Genomic DNA, 17,500 nt, shown 5'->3' on the forward strand with positions numbered 1-17,500 from the left:
AACAGGAAACTACCAGCATATCCAGAACTGCACATCACGACCATGAAAAATTCCATATCCAGTATAATGGCTCAACGACATCGTCCATCGAGCGCTAAATAAGAAGCGCACCGGACTCTCGGTTCTAATACCGGACCAACCAAAACTCATCGTGTATTTGGCGCCAAATAAATTGGATTAGTTTCGGGTTTTGTAATGAGATTCCGCCAGGATTACGCGTCGTCTACTCCGCGTCGATCGAGCGTAACGGTGGTCGAGCACGGCTCGTTCTGTGGCTGTAATCCGCACTCAGTGCAGTGATTCGGTGGCGAAAGCTGCATTACCGCCAAGTGGTGGTGGTGGTGGTGGTTACGTTGAAGAACTCTTAATTAACACTTCAAAGGGCTCCAGCAGTGAGTAAACCGAAGCTCGGTGTTGCCGGTGACGAGAATTTCAGGTGCATTATTTCATTAAATTAGCCGTGAGACCAGCGATATGGGTAAGAACTAGGAATTACATAAGCTCCTAGGTCTCATTAATCCACCATGGACAAATTTTGACGAACAGCTAACAGTCTCTCTCAGATACGGTCCACATCGGATAGCAATACTCCTTTTGTGGCTCCAAAAGGTACCAACAAACCGGATGTGTACCGTTCGTTTTCTAACATCAGATGCTATAGCATGATCTCCTCGCTAGCCATCAACTCAAACAGTCAAACTGTCTCGATTCCAGATGAGCCGGAGCGGCTAGAGGAAACGGTGACCTTTCCCGAGAAGGGGATGGTAGCGGTGGTGCGGGGTGACGGAACTGGCCCAGTCGATTGGCCCGGTTTTATGTTTCCCTTTTTTGTTTTGCTTTTCCCTTATTTTGACTCCGCTTTGCACTCCGCGAACGTCACGGGAGATACATTATACATCCGGTGCTAGGGGGGACTCATGCAAAAAGCCGGTTTTCACCACCTCCCGGACGTCACCACCCTTTCGGTAGGCGCCCATCGATGGCCGGTTGCCCCTTTCTTTTGCCTTAATGTGCCACTAAATGAGGCTACAGTGCGGTGCACAATTTGGAGGTGCTTTTTTAACATTTTCCAAAGAGTTTAGGAGACCACACATGAAGCAACGATCCGTTTGTTCTTCATAACGCATCCCTATTTTTGTTTTAATTTTCCAGAAAACGAATCTCAATTTGATTTAACAAACCAATTAGCGCTCCAAGTAGGCGCTGGACTGTTCATCAAATTTCTTCTCTCAAATGTGCCCTTTCTCTTCCAGGGTAACCGCTGCTTGCTACGATCTGGTGGCGGGGAGCATATTTACGCACTCTTTCGCCAGCCAGCTTCCTCCGAACACCGCGAGGAAGCAAAGAGTCAAAGCGCACAGCGCAAAAAAGGGGGATGAGAGAGTCATCCTGATTTCATGAACTCGTTTGTTTTGCTACCGCGATTTGCTTGTTGACGAAAACGGCGGCCAAGAGCAAGAGCACACAGACACAGACACCGGCACAATCGATGGTAAACATACCGCTCTCTGGCCAACGACAAAAAGGGGGGAGATTTGGGGGGAGGCCATCTCGAGCGATGCTGCGATCTCACGACGCGAACTGGCGCGAGGGTGTGTTCTACCAGCATCTCGCGTTTGATTTGGTCAGTGAATGTATTATTTTTAAATTATTTAAATAACAAACACACATCTTCTGCTCCTAACTGCGACTGGAATGGCGCCAAATGGTGCACGGAATGCAATTAGCTTGTTAAGCAATTACTGTCGTAACTTCAAACTAGGTTACCGAAGGGAAAGTGCCAGCATTTCAGCAAGAGTTCGAAAATTAAAACCCAGAATGCAAGTGGCTGGTACGCCACATGGCTCCGGTCGCGCATTCTGTCTAGCCAGCTAATGAATAAATAGCAGGTACGTGCGGTTTTGCAGCAAATTTAATTAATTCCTTCGCAGCGTCATCCCACGCCACCGTCGCTTTCTACTTTCGTACGTCCTCTGAGCCGCCAACCGGAAGCAACGCGCCGTGCCGTACTGGAGCAGAATAGAGCTTGATTCTTGGATACGGATTATTCACGACGGTGGGCTTTTCGCCGAAGAAAATGAAACAGAAATCCAATTCCCGCAAATGCAAATGGCGAATGTGCTGGTGTATCGCGTGGAAGGAACGGATCCTTTTACGCCAGTGGAAATCTACCCAGAATGTGTCAGGGTGTCAAAGGATGGAAGGACCTTAGGCGAACTCTTCGCTAGACGTTGCGGGGAGAAAATTGCTGGAAAAGATTCGTCATTTTTAGAAACGAATGTGTTCTTTGTGTGAGTCAGTGTCATGTGACCATTTGTAAGATCACCATGTGGCATTAGTTGGGTGACTATTTATGGTATTTTACATTTTGATGTCGTACATGCATGCTGTTTACCGTCTCTCTTTTCGTTAAGATGATTCTAACGAGTGTCCCACAGTTACTTCAACATTGGATTGAAAATGACGAAATTATCTTTTTAAAGAAAGGTTTTTTTTCGAAATTTTCAGCGCTTGCTTGTCATTTACAATACGAGAAACCACATCTGGAACCTATTTGTGGTATGTAACTGCACGATATCCTGTTTTTTTTGCACTTAGTCGTTGCGGGTGAATCCTCTTAACCAAACCGGGCGAAACGTCACTTGAGTAAAGTATTTTTATTTTCAAATTGTAGAGCATGAATGTTATTAACTGATGTATTAAATGGACTTATAACAGGATATCGCGAGATTACAGGTTTTTTATCTTCTTTTTATCTTCGTCCGATTATCAAGATATAAAATAATTTTTGTATAAATGTAAAAACATAAAAATAGCAATGTTGAAGAAAATATATAAACCACTTGTACAGAGATACACTTTACCACTCCATCTGCTCTTCATCATTCAGCAATAGCGATGAGTTCAGCGAAACTAGAGTCTAGCCTTATTCCCAGACATTTCACCCAGATAGGCTTATTCTTACATCAGCCTAGAGAACTCCTCAACAAACTGCCCCCATTACCAAATGATTTCAGCGTGGCGATCCCGCCGATAACGTCCAAGTTTACCTGGCAATTAATTTCAAATAATTTCATTCCCGCAATAGCCTACATTCGTTCGCTTTCGGTTCGCTGCTGGTAGAGCCAAATTAAATTTAATACCGCGCCATTTTTCTGTTTCCAATTTGGAAAAGTTGGAGTTCGCATCGTGATCGACCAGCGGATGCTGGCGTCCCATGCGGCGTCGTCGGAAGCGGAAAGTCACTTTTGAGCGGCAAAACTTCAAACTTTGACAACCGGAGTGCTATCCATTAGAGATGCACCGGGGTGCATAAGCCGCGCAGTGTGGCCACGATGCAGTGCTGCTGAGCCAGCAAACAGAACCGTGGCTACGGAAATGGAAAAAAAGCAACGGACGGAACTATTGGCCACAGTCGCAGCAGTTCGCTTGGGTAGACTGAGTAAGGTAACAGCCGTTGCCGCCGTCGAATGATAAAACACATTTTCCGGTTTCGCGGCGACGCTCCAAGGTTCGCGGAAATGTTATGCTGCCGGCGGGCTTTTGCTGACCACGGTGTGCAAAGTTTTCCTCTCTTTCTCTCTCTCGTCTCTCAACATTCACAGTCCGTTCGCAAGAGGTCTCGACTGACGTCGTCCTCCGGGAGAACTTTGCGTTTTTCGCTGTCTGACTTCTGACTAATTCTTAAACTCCAACGCAACAAGAGAGTGAGCAGGCTTAAATGGAAAGCAAACGGGCAAACCGACACCCGCGGGGAAGAAAAAACAGCTGCCTTAGCCTGCTGGCTGGCTGGCAAAATATGGAAAAAATACTCACGCTACTACGCGTTGGCACTAATGCTCCAACAATCTGCAGTGGAAGTTGATAAGTTTTAATTAAGTAAATGCGTTCGTTGCTACAACAACCGCGTTGTATACCAGGGGCAAACAGACACAACGGTGGGCCACTTCTGTCCCATTGCCTGTTGCGCACTGACTGTCCTTGCCGGCCTGCCTGACGAGCAGCAGCAGCGTTCGGCATAAAATGCATCCTGCAGCGCAAACATTATGCATATTTTATGCTCACCAGAGGGGCCCCGTGGGGTTAACCTTTTTTCCGGATTTCAATTTTTTAAATCGATATTGACGTTCGGCCATTTTTCCCCACTCAGCAACCCTGCCGGCATGCTGCCCATGGGCTCATGGGTGTTGATTCGCATCCGTGTTGTGATTAATTGACAAAAGCCAACGATAGCCGCGAGTAAATTTGTTTTGCGTTTGTTTTCGCGTGCGCGCTCCTCTCTCTCGCCAGCAACATCAACATACACCGAGATATCATAATCAAACATTGCGAGCGCACCGTGAACCTCTCACCATCCGGGGAAAGTGGAGGAAAATGGAGAACCAACTAAAAATGGCCCCAACAAAAGGGAAGAAACGCAAACAGGAGCCATTGTTTGTTGTTTGTAAAAAAAAAACGAATGCTAATTTATGCGTCAGCACCCCCTACGCGCTAGCACTTGCCACGAGGTCTCGGTGTGCGGTGTGGAAAATGACGGGGTTTTTTTTGTGTATTTATTCGAGAGCAGAATATGGCGATGCAGTTGCAGCATATGCATAATGAGGATGTAGAGATGCAGGTGCAGCAGTTTCGTGGCAAAAGATAGGAAAACGCTGATTGCGTCGTGGTTGCTGAGTGGTGTTTGGAATGAGTTACCTGGAGTAGATCCCGTAGAGTAATTGTGTGCGCAATAGTGAAAGATAGTTTTTTTATGCTAATGAGCACATGGTTTCAATCACTCAACTAAATGCTGGAAAGGTTAAAGTTAATGAACCACCGAAAGCAGGAATAGAACACATGCCATTTTGTGGTGGGATGCAGCTCTTTCTGCGCTTTGTAAGTGAGCTAATGGCATTTGTGGATCAAGCGCTTCAGTGAACAATTGATTTTGACTAAAGTATGTTCTCGCTATGATTTAACCAGATATCACGGTTTTTAGCTCTGATGGTAAGTGATCTTTACTAATTACTTGCGCTATAAGTATGCTTCTAATACGATTACATCTTCTCTGTTCTAGAACATTTGCCACAACAGGCAGGTCTCAAACTCATATTAGCATGCGGGTTGCAGAAGAAAGCAACAGCCTGTCAGAGGGCCTTTTCATCACATAATTTGGAGGTGAATACCTTTATTAAATTAGCTTTTTCCTAATAAATTTCAACCGCTAGAGGTAGAGGCTGCCCAAAACCCGATGATGGAGGCGCCAGGTTACCGGTAGAATTGCATAATTTCAGGGGTTTTGTAATTAAATTTAAATTGGAAAATTACCGAGGGATCTCAAAAACCCTAAGTTAGGAATAGTTTCCAGAACAATTAGTATAATTCTCACACAAAAAATATATATTGAAGGTCATCGCCATGATGGTAACACGATTAGCTAGCGTCCACCAATCTGATGCACTTCATGAAGTTATTATCATAGACTTCACTGTTATTACACATTGAGTTGCTCCACAAACAAGTAAATAAAATCCTATAATCGTCGGTATCAGCAGCCAGCAGTTCCTAACGTTTAATGACAAACCTAAGGATGGTACCATTGCACGAAATCAAGCTGAAACACTCCATCATCACGAAAGAAGTTGACGAACTGCTCGGCGACCAATAAGCCAGATGCCGGCTGACAGGTTTTCCCTAGCATGACGAGAACGTGACCGTTTCTTGGGGTTCCCCCTGTCCATACGTCCATGGTTGGGCAATTCCAAGCGATTCAGCTCATTCGTCGTTCACTTCCGGCTTCGCTGCTTGCGGCCTCACTTTGCCAGACTGGTTAGACCAGACAGCAGAGAAAGACCAGACCCAGTACCCAGGGAGAGCACTCTCGAAACATCTCGTCCACTACTTTACCACATCTCTACTCACTATCATCGGGTCTGCTTATCCTCATCTGGAAAACCATGGAACCGAAGAACCAATCGAAAACCGGAATAAATCCCCGTGACGGCTGAAAACACCGCACCCCGGAGGGCCAGACAGGCGTAGACACTGACAACGGGACAGAGACCCAAAGACCGGACCACCGTAAAATGGGCTAAAAGATGGCCTCCACCACCATCATCACCACGAAGCGACGTAAAAAACACCCAAAAAGCAACAGCAACAAACAGTTTCACTCCATTAAAGCCGGCACCCCGCGCTTTCCACGGCTTGAGAAGCATCCTTCCGTCAAGCCAAGCGATTGTGGCGGGCCAACAACTTCAGGTCCGCTTTGTGTGGTGCGCGGTTTCGGCTGTTTTAGAGAGCAGGTTGATAAATGAAAGGAAAATGATTTGCCAAATTCAACCGAGCACCGGTGTGCTAAGGCATTGGCTAACGAGGGTGTTGGCCGGTAGCTGGAGCCTGGATCTTTGCCAGAACGGAAGCATCGGACAAAAGAAACTGCCATTGCTTCCCTGCTATCTGAGTATCTCTGAAAACAGGCTTCTCAGGAGTAGCATCTTTTGTATGTGTGTCTGTCTGTGTGTATGTGTGTGTGCTATCCTTCACCACCCATACACCCTCCCCACTTAATGATTTACCAATACGTGGCGACCATCTGCCCGACCTGCCATGGCCGCCAGCCCCCTGGTGCGCCATTGAACACCAAGCGAGAAAAGCAATAAGGAAGGACCTCGCATTGTATTTGGACAATCAGCGAAGAAATGGAAAGCCGTGTTCGCTCCCAGAGGATGCTGCTCCTGAAGGATAAAACCGGGGGATAAGGAAACAAAAGAGAGAAAACAACAGGATCGGAGAACCTTTTTCGCATCCGAACCGAAAAGTCCACTCGAGCCTCGACGCCTCTCGAGGTGCGCCGCTCTTCCCGCCTAATGACCGCCATGGGAACTACCGCCGGTGGCCGGTGTGTTGGGGGTAAACAAAACAAAACAAAATAAAACAAACCAACCCCTCCGTGCCCAGCGTTCGCTCGCTTGGCGTTCAATTATGGATGAGAGCCAACGGAAAAATGAGGATCCTGAGGGTCTGAGGTCCTCCTGGCAATCAAGCGTTTGTAAATTATTGATCGAATCAGCAGCACCAACCCTCCAGCTCAAGGTGGGGTGGTGAATTGTGGAAAACCTTTCGCCACCACCCCCGAGGTAGGAGCTTTCGCTGCCTCCATTCCATTCAAATTTAACGATCGATCGGCTGCCCTTGATTTGGGCGGTGGTAGCGGCGAGAGCGATGGCCACCTGAAATGGCCCTGATTGGCATCTGGAGAATTTAAAACATTTCTTGGAACTTCGTTATCCCACTGTGGACAGCAGCAGAGAGGCGCTTACGTATACGGCACTTTCCCTAGCACTGGAAGGGGTATTTTGGCAACGTTCTTTCTCTACCTGTCGCTTGTGTTGAATGAAAATTTAATTTTCCCACCGCGCTCCACTCTTTTTGCGACCATCCATTGTCGACTTATTTTGCTTTTCCGCTTGGTAAAAGCCGGAATTCCGCGTTTTTGCTGGCAATCTATCGATCCCGATACCGGAATCTAGAGAACAATCCAGTAATCAATGGCAGTAGCACCTGGCTGACCTCGTGGCGGTGTATCTCCCGACACAAAAAGGTTGGTAATGGCCCCAAAAACGGACACTAGAAACACACGCTTTACCTTCGATGGTCGTGCCAACCGCGCGTTAATGCAAACAATCCCCTCGGTCCACGCGCGTCCTTAATTATCACTTTGCTTTGGTTATGTTTACCCAAATCGACCACTCTCGCACCCGCCCATACCGTAATTATGATGATCATCATCACCACCGCACCACCGCAACGCGGACATGCAAATGTGTCCCAGGCGGCATTAATGCCCGACGGCTACCACGTACATAACCGATACACATTAGCGTCCGACAACATCAGGCGCGCGCCTAGAGCGACGACCATCAGCAGCCAATTTCGTTCGTGCTTTTCCGTCGTTGTCACGATAAACATAATCGTTATCAAACATGGACTATTATCGAGACCATCGAGGTGGAGGGGGCTTTCATTTGCTGTGCTTTATGTAGCTCACGAAAACTTCTTCCAAGGTCATCGGACTTTGCGAGACTTTCCTCTCGGCTAGTCATCGTCGGCTCGTTGATGCATTTTGCGATCTTGGCCCTCAATTCGATGACAATGTCCTACCAGTCTGCGTTCCGATGACAAATGGTGATCGATTTCTGACGAACCACCGACGACGATGACAGGGTAACCGCCGAAGACCGTCTTATCATCTCGAGTGCGATCCCTTCCTAATGACTTCGGTGCTGTGGAACATGGCAAGGAGCTGGTGCTCTCTTCTCTCCACTCTGCTACTTACGTCAGTTAATAAAATGTACTTTCACCACCAAACGGCCTAACGATAAGGGCTTATGGTTGACATCCGGCGCACCATTTACCGAAATCATTTTCTCATTAACCAGCTCCACAGCCGGTGGGTGAGCGGTGGGTGGTTTGTTGATGTGGAATGCTGCGCCTGCTGAGAGACGACACTGTCGACTCGGGGCTCAGGGTTCAAGAGAGTATCTTAAGAGGATGTTCGAGCACTGGTTCGCAAGGGGACGATGGGTTCACCTCTTCTTCCTTGGACGGAAGCTATCGATTGTCGATACTTTAGCTAGTTATGAGTGTACGCAGCTGGTTAGTGAGGGGATCATTACCGTTGAATTCACTTGAAAGCATAGAGCAAGTGTTTGTTATGATCTACGTCGTCCTCATTGTGGTGCTCAAAGTACCGAACAAAGTTCAATAATGATATGAAGTCATTAGAAGATGCCAAATAATGCCATCAAAGCACAGCGTGGAATGGAACAAGTACCTTCTTCAGAACAGTGATAGCTTTTCCCATAGAATGCGTCGCTTAAATGCACAAACACATGACACTAGTTGCAGCACAGCGGGGCCGCCTTTTAACCTCTTTGCGAAACTATTAAGATCCTGTATCACCAAGAACTTCAACTCTCTCTCTCTCTTTTTTCTTTCCTTTTTTGTACCACGACAAGATGAAACGGGTCTGAAAAATGAAAAACAAAATAAATCTGAACTGAAATGAAAACTCTGGAGCTAAAACCGCGCCCCGTTCACTACACAGCAGCCCCCACGACACACCAGCGCCTTCGTCGAAGAAAAAGCTAAAAATAAAAGTTTTCACCCGCCCAGATCACGGTAATCACGGAGCATCTTTGACATTTTCCTTCCTTTCCCACAAGAAAGCATCTTTTCAGCTCCAAAGACACATACAGGGTGAGGCAAAAAAACTGCAACACATTTAAAACGCCATATATTTTTCATTTTTGTTAGGATTTTATTGAATAAAACCAAAAAATGTTGGGAATTTCATAAACTTTCAGAATCAGTTCATTTTTTTACGGTATGTTACTTTTTGGAGGAATTATGGTCTTAAGACCGTGAAGAGGCCTTGCTTCGCTTGGCCGCAAATGATGAAATTCTGAACTTTGTTTTCTTTGATGAGAAACCATTCGTTATCCTGTAGTTTTTAAACGAAAAAAAATATGGGATTTAGTTTCCAGGAAAGTCAGCTGATAATTTACACTCTCGGTTGGCCACCACGACGCATAAACCGGGTTGATAATGGGTTGAGATGCGATAACATGCAATTTTTCACATTATTCGCACATTTTCGTTCGGTGGATCCGATATAAATCAACAAATTAATGTTTCTAAAGCTATTAAAAGGTTCATTGCAGTCCTAGAAATGCAAACAATTCATGGGAAATCCCTAGAGATTCTAAAAGGACTCTGTACCTTCCCTCAATGCAACCGAGACATGAAATTAGCGTAAAGAAACATTTCACACTTCATTTCCATGTCTCATTGGCTGTCAATATCTATGGGCCCAAAAAGCGCAGGACTTCTCCGTTTGCGGTATTTTGAAGGGCAAGGCTAGACCTAAAAAATGACATAGTTTTGAACAGTTTATGCAAACGCTTCTCTAAGAATGAGCCAAAATACCACAAAGCACTCTGCGGGCAACGAGCGATGGTTTCTTCTACCGTCTCAAGATCATAATTCACCCAAACAGTAACATACCATAAAAAACTGAACTGATTCTGAAAGTTTATGAAATTCCCGACGTTTTTTGGTTTTACTCAAAAAATTCCAAACAAAAATGAAAAATATATGGCGTTTTAAATGTGTTGCAGTTTTTTTGCCTCACCCTGTACATTCGCTCTCTCTCCCTCTCTCCTTCTCGCTGGAAGGGGAAAACTTTGCAATCTAGACTCTGGGAACGGCATCCAACTACCCTCGCTTCACCCTCGCGCATGCGGCAGCATGTCTGCAAATGGCAACTCATTACAAAACTTAATCCTTTCGCCATGGTCTTCGAGGACTCCTTTGGCCACGTACCGGGAACCATGCATCGAACGCTGTTAGTAACATTTTGAAGTTGATTAGCTTTTTCGCTCCCTCGCTTGGACGGCTAGCAGGGAGCAACATGAAAGTCTGGTAGTCGGGCGTGTTGCATCGTGGCCGCACTCGATAGAGTACAGCGCTGCATTCTTCATCTCTTCAAGTACCACGGAGTCCCTCCCGGGGCGGGGAGAGCTGGAATGTAGATGCCGAGAGTGTACCGAGAGGGCCCTTTGCCAAGATGAAAGCATTGCAGCTGCACCTTCATCATCAGCGAGGAGCATGTTTGCTTGTTGGCTTGGCTTTTCGCTTGGAAGCGATGAAATGACAAGCTAATTTAAGACGCTCGCCGGATCATATGGTCCTGGGTTCCCGGGGAAAACCTTTAGAACTTTCGGGGGGTCACATTAAAAGTTGACGAGGCTTTGAGGTGGCAGTGAAAGGATGACAATGTGAAAGTATGCTCCCGGGATGTGATCCTGGAATGGGTTTAATAAGCTGCCGTGCTGCTGCTGTGGAGCTGTTGTTGCGGCGGGAAATGAAAGTGTCGTTGATTAAGTGTCGACACATTCTTCCACAACATTCCATTCGTGCTGGTACCAATCTTCAGTTGGATAGACGTAGAAGCGGAGATTAGTTGATGTTTTTCTTAATTAATTTGCTGCAACACAAGTTTAGTTGGAAGAACATTAACTAATTTAACTTACTTAACAACTTCTCTAATCAGTTTCAGTCACACAATGTAGCAAAACTGAGAGACTGTGAACAGTAAACGTTAATTTTTGTTAACCTAATTACATATCCAATTGAAAGTACTTGAAACATTTCAAACTCGCCAACTCACTGATACTAAACACCGAATGCAGTCCAAATCCTACCGCACAGCAAATGAATAAACTTTATAATAAACACTGGCAGCAGATGACAGCGCCATAGTCCCGCCACTTCAGTATCTGGCACCCAAAAACCGTCACTTGGATTATACACCACAGATAACACCCGGAACACAACGGTGGGGGCGAGCACTCCAGGACCAAACGAAGCAATTAAGCTTAAGTGCCATTTTTCATTCGACTCGCAAGACGATCGCAAGTCGCCAAAGTAATTGAGGTCCCACTCGCTGGCCCGGCATTCCTCCTCTTGCCAAAAAGAAAAACAATCACCGGACCATCCTTCGCTGACAGAGACCTTAACGGGGCGCTCGCATCCTCGCTGCTGCTGCTGCTGCTGCTGCTGCTGCTGCGTGTTGTTGGTGCCGTGACGAGATAAATAGCCCCCGGAGAGGGGTGGCTGGCCGGCCATAGTTTGCGATAAAACGCAAACCCGCAACTTCAAATTAAATCCTCCTTCGCAGAAGCTCCAAAGCGGCAGCTTTTGCTTGGCCAAGCTTCTCAGTTCACCGTCCGACTCTCGTGAAAGTCACGCTCCAACAGCATTACAACGCAGCTCGCAAGCTTGGATTCGGCGTGGTTGACACTCAAGGACTCAAGGGGCCCCGCACGTCGGAAGATAACGACGATTACCCTCCGGCGGCTCCAAACAAAACCATAAATCTTCCCCATAATCGATCAGATCTCGCTTAATCGATGCCTCCCCCCTGTCTTGGTTTCTCCTTGGACATTTTGATAGTTCTTGTGCAAACACACCGACACCCGTAAGACGGTGACGGTATCGTGACTAACTTTCTGGTGTTCTGGTGTTCCGTTCAGGGCTGGGATCCGACAAAGCTTCCCCCCCCCCCCCCCCCTCAAAAAGTGTGCCGCTGGGTGGAGCGGTCGCCGGTGGTGGTCGTAATCTTTCAACTTATTTCAATTTTCCCTAACCTCAACAGTGCTCTTCGCTCACGGCAAGCGGCATTCCAGTGACGGAAGAGAACGGCGTTGAGGGCTGGAGGCGAATCTTGAAATTAATCTCGATAGTGAATCGATGGTGCAGAGACGTGCTTGAGACCGGGCTGAGGGCTAAGGGCACTAGTACGAAGGTACGACGACGACGGCTCCTCGGCTGCTACGGTTGCTCCTGAGAACGACGACGACGACGACGATGATGATGATGGCCATCGTTGGGTCGGCAGACGGTGAAGATGCAACGTGAGGACCTCAAAATTTCCCAGAATCGCCCTGTACCAAGGGTAAGGAATTTACTTTTCTTCCATAAATTTACTTCTCCTTCCTTCCGCACCTTTCCTCTTGGCCGCCTCTCGTACCTGCGTCATCTATTGCTCATACTTGAACTGGTTCAACTCGAGAGGAAAAAAGGCCATCGAGTACCCGGAAAGAATCCGGAAGCGCCCATGCTACGCCGGACAACAAAAGAGGCCAAAACTTTTGTTATTAGGGTACTGGGTACTGACTATGGTACGGGATACTTTGGCGACTCTTGGACGTCGTGGTCGTGGAAGTCCATTTTGAACTCGAGCCGAACCGACAACACGGACCACGGAGGACCAGCAGCTCGGCCTAGAGTGCCCTAATGGAGAACATGATAGTGCCGGGGTGCTCGAGTCTCAAGATACTACTGCCAGTAGTGCCTCAGCTCATGGCCCTGGTCCCGTCTACGTGATAACCGTGGAGGGAAGTTTGTGATAGTTGCCCGGTGAAGGGATGGTGTTTTGATTTTATCAAATGCCTCGGCCAGAACGTCCTAAGTCCTAGGAGCCGTGGTTCGAGCTCGTTGCTTAGCTTGAAGGTAAACGTCCCGGTTCCTCCGACACGGAGCCAATGAAAGCAATCCACGGATACCGGGCGTACCGCTCGTCGACATCATCCTGCGTCGACGGGCAAGTAATAGCTCGAAGGAAGCTGCCAGCTTGCAGGCTACTCTGTCGGGTAGGAATGGTGCAATTTTGACGCAACGTTCTCCGCTGCAGCGTACCGAATTGAAGGACCACCGAGTTCACCGTGGACCTGGTGCTGCAGCCCCGGACGATGAGGAATATTAATGAATTTTTCTTCACTTCGCATCGTTCACCGGTTGGCCGGCTAGCCAGGACGTCCAGAAAGCAATTTGCTCGGCACACTGAGCAGAGAAGAAGAAGAACAAGAAGTGGGAGAAGTGGTGCGCCATGGACCTCATTAGCACAAGGAACAGCATCTCCGGGCTGGTGCACCAGACCAGACCAGGCGAGGTCGGTGAGGAATCATCATGTTGTAAGGATGATTGGAGTCAATTAGGCAAAGACAAGACTAGAGAACACCGAGAATCGAGAGAGAGAGAGAGAGAGAGAGAGAGAGAGAGAGAGAGAGAGGGAGAGTCGGACAGTGCGAAATGCGAATTAAGGTTTTTGTTGTTTCTAGGACACTGGTGGCACCGATGGTGCTCGACGCAGGCAGCCGGCTCTTTTAAGTGGGCAAATCAAGTTTCATGATTTTTTAGCGAGCGTTCTGCGAGTGGATTCAACTGATTTGAGTATGATCTGCTATTTAACGCTCTACAACGGTGAATTGACAGTAATCAGTTGAAGAATACTTCGTAGCACTAGGATGGAAATTGTGATTTTAAGGGGTACTTTGGTATTTCATTTTTATTTGTGACACATATTTGTAACATTTTTCCCTGAATGGTGATCTTTTCAAGAGTATTATGTAATTTTTTTGGGACAATCGAGGCTAAACTGACAAAGTTATAGATTTTTGAAAATCCGCGTTTCATACAAGGATCCATGCAGCTCGCAACTTTGAAGAGCGTTTCCATAAACCAACGTTTTCAAAGTCGGTGCCCATCGTACCGTAAAAACTACTGGGCCAATCGATTTGAAATGTTTAACAAATAATCCGTACACATTTTTACAGGTAGCACCGTCGAGATTTCATAAAAGTAGTTGATGCGTTTTTTTTTAAATAATTATGTAAAGCCCGTTTTTTTGGCAGAATCGCAAAAAGCATAACTTTTTCAACTTAAAAAATCTGATAAAAATCGAAAAATAATAAATTCAACAAAAACTCTCCGGGGCTACCTAGATAAACTTATAATCTTTCAAACGAGTATCGGTTTGTATTTTTCTAGTGACCCATCAGGCAGCTACGATGGGCGCCAGAAAAAGTATCTTTTCGAAGATATGTTTACCAAAATTTAATGCCATGAATTAATTTTTCAATGAATATTGCTCAAAACATTACCAAATATTTTTTTAAAGTTGCAGATGAATATGCCATTTATTTGCATAAATAAAATTGAATGGTTACGTCACAAAAAATCGTCAAAAAAGGGCCTTTTTTGGCCCGAAAATACCGAAGTCCCCCCTTAAGTGAAAAGAGTCAAGAGGACAGTTGTATTTGATCTTAAGGTGTTCCTTGAAAAACATCCAATACAAACTTTACAGAATTCACTTTTCCAGTAATTTTGAAGAAAAGGTTTTCATATAAGTTCTCTACAGTGGAATCCTGGAAGGGAAATAAATGGAATAGTTCATTACGTTGGAATTCCAATAAAAATTAATATAAACTCCCCTGTTGCGCACTAACCAATTAAGAGGCGAGTAGCTCTCGGGCAAATATTTGAAATTGAATTCCGTGATTCGTCATCCTCTGCGGCGTAGGTTCAGTTTGTACATCTGTTAATGACTTTGGCAACCTCTGCCAACAATTCAAGCAAAAAGGCACAACCCAGGGCACCTCAAATCAAACTCCCCAAGTCCCAAAAAACATAAAATTCTCCTCCAAACCCCCGCTTTTCGATCACCATCAAGTCAGAGTCTACCGTTATTACAGTTTGCCAAACAAACTACACGTATCGCCCTAGTGGCCCCATCGATTCCATTGGCTTCTCTTGTAAAGCGTTCGAAACCGGTCACAGTGGCACAGCAGGACATGCCATGCCATTTAGTGTGAACGTCCACAAGGTGGTAATGGAAGGTAATGGAGCTGGTGATGGTGATGATGAGCAACACTCGGCTACTAAGTACTTTGATGACCAATGGCGAAGAGAAGAGCGGAATGGTCGTCCTGTAGTTCCAAACCAGCTCCTCAGCTCCTCATGGTCCGACAAGGCCACAAGGCGTAGGTGGAGAAGGGACCGAACCTGGGTTCGGTGAGACGAACGAAGATGGAACATCAATTATGGCCATCGATACCGAGACACGTGGGCCCCGATCCTGATGCTGATGGTCGGGTAATTCGAGCACCATCCATTGTCCCATCGGATTGGAACATTGTTGTAGGTGGACCAGGATGAATGTGAAGGCCCCGGTGCATGTGTGATCCGGTGCTCCATCACGTCCATCGAAGCGATAAAACTGTTTTTACAACACAACCCCTTCTCGGCGTTTCGGTCTCTCTTTTCCGTCTCCTTCATGCAGCTACTCGTCTGTCAACGGCAAGGACAATGGACTCGACACGGTGATGATGGTGCTACTGCTGTTGCTACTATCGAGAGTGTTTGTTCATTTTCGTTGGCCACTTCGGCACATTAAAATTACCGGGAAAACAAAAACAAGGAACTGAAGCTCGTGCGAAATCCCACATGCTACCCACACGGCACTGATGATGATGATGATGATGAAACTGTTTGATTACTCTGTGGCACACATACAGATACATACGCACTCTCGGACAATGGACACCATAAATGCACTATCGATGTTCATCAGATCGATCGATGTTCGATGGGAACAACAGCGGGCCGACAGCATCGGTGATCGGTACTCACCTGGAAAAGCTTTTTCCTTCGCCTTCCACCCTGCCGGTGACTGCTGACGGACTCTGCAAAGACACGCACAGAGACGGAAACGGAATGTTTGAAAAACGGAAGCCCGGAAGCTCCATGTGGTCCACCCAATTCAAACCGAACCTGAACTGAACGGATCAAATGAAGTATATTAAAATTCATTAAACACGCCGCAGGGTGGCACAATGTTGGCTAATGAAGTTGAAAATACCACAACAACCGCCACCGGGATGGAGAGAGATGGACAGAGAGAGTGGGAGAGAGCGGTGCTGACAGGATGGCGCTTATCGGACGGTATCGAGCTTGAGTGAGCTTCTGATGCGCTCATCAGGTTCATCGAACCAGCAACATCGAATCCATCGGTATGGTTGGTTCATTATCAGAGCTGAGCTCGCTGGTGGATAAGCACACAAGGATCGGCCACATTCCAGCGCCCCTCAGGGGGCTCCGGATGTTTGAGGGTCGATGCAGCTGATTTAAGCTAAACAACATAGTTTCGCGCTGCCACAGGGAATTCAGAGTGGCGAGTAATTGAATGGATTTAAATGGAAATTAAATTAGGAATTTTGAATGAAAATCATAGCTAATCAATTGCAGGTTGATTGTTTTCATCCATTCTAAAGGATGAACAGAGGATTGTGCCGGAAACATAATAAGGGCTTCCAAGTCAAGCTTTCTGTACGCCGTGTTTATTTAATCCTCTTTCTCATTTTTAACCGAATACAGCACTCAATTGATTTTGTTTTTGTTATCAAACTGTGAACCATGGATTTTCAAATGTTTTGATGCTCTCGCAAGCAATTTTGGACTCACGAACAACTGCTTGGCAGTTCAACGTGTGAATTGTTCAAATGTAAGGATTTAGTTTCAACGAAACCATCAATCTCTCTTCTTCGACGAACGTTATATTAAACCAACTTGTTTTTTTCAGTTTATTGTAGAATTTTATTTTTTTTTTAGTTGGTAACTTACGGACGGAGCCGTATATATTAGAAAGATAGAGGAAGATAGAGTATAAACAGTAGAGGGAACAGGCATTTCCTCCTGCCCCAGGAACCCTTATACCGGGGGTGCTCGGTGTTTAAACCTAATGACTTAAGCCTAGTATCGCGCCAGACCAGCAAGCCTGGTTCATCAGCATCACATTCGAGCGCAGGCTCGGGTGCGGGCAGCTTGGTGCAGCATCTATTGGGCCCGATTCCTCCGTGGTCGTGGACCTCGCTCCACGGGTTTTGGCTCCGCATAGTTGAGGTGGCATGCATCGCCTTGAGGCCCCAACATCGTAGGGTACGCTGATCCCGTTGCAGTTAATGAGACCTGTGACGTGAGAGATGGTCAGTGTGTTAGATTTTGCCAGCGATGTTGGGGTCCGACGCGCAGAGGCACTCTGGCGCCGGTCTTCTACTCCCTGGTGCGGTGCGTGTGACGGGTATCATTCGGCTGCAACGTTGTTCGGGGTGCCAACGGT

At 46.5% G+C, this 17,500-nt stretch overlaps 1 protein-coding gene across 1 annotated transcript in view; it reads right to left on the reverse strand.

Moving 5' to 3' along the window:
* Positions 1-17,500, reverse strand: part of LOC126574255 (cysteine-rich motor neuron 1 protein-like) — a 147,385-nt gene that overhangs the window by 103,168 nt on the left and 26,717 nt on the right. Inside the window, exon 5 of the mRNA XM_050234334.1 lies at positions 16,015-16,067. Within this exon, the coding sequence (XP_050090291.1) occupies positions 16,015-16,067 (53 nt within the window). The remainder of the gene's footprint in view (positions 1-16,014; positions 16,068-17,500) is intronic.

Source organism: Anopheles aquasalis, chromosome 3, assembly GCF_943734665.1.
Source record: "Anopheles aquasalis chromosome 3, idAnoAquaMG_Q_19, whole genome shotgun sequence".
Taxonomy (NCBI): Eukaryota; Metazoa; Arthropoda; class Insecta; order Diptera; family Culicidae; genus Anopheles; species Anopheles aquasalis.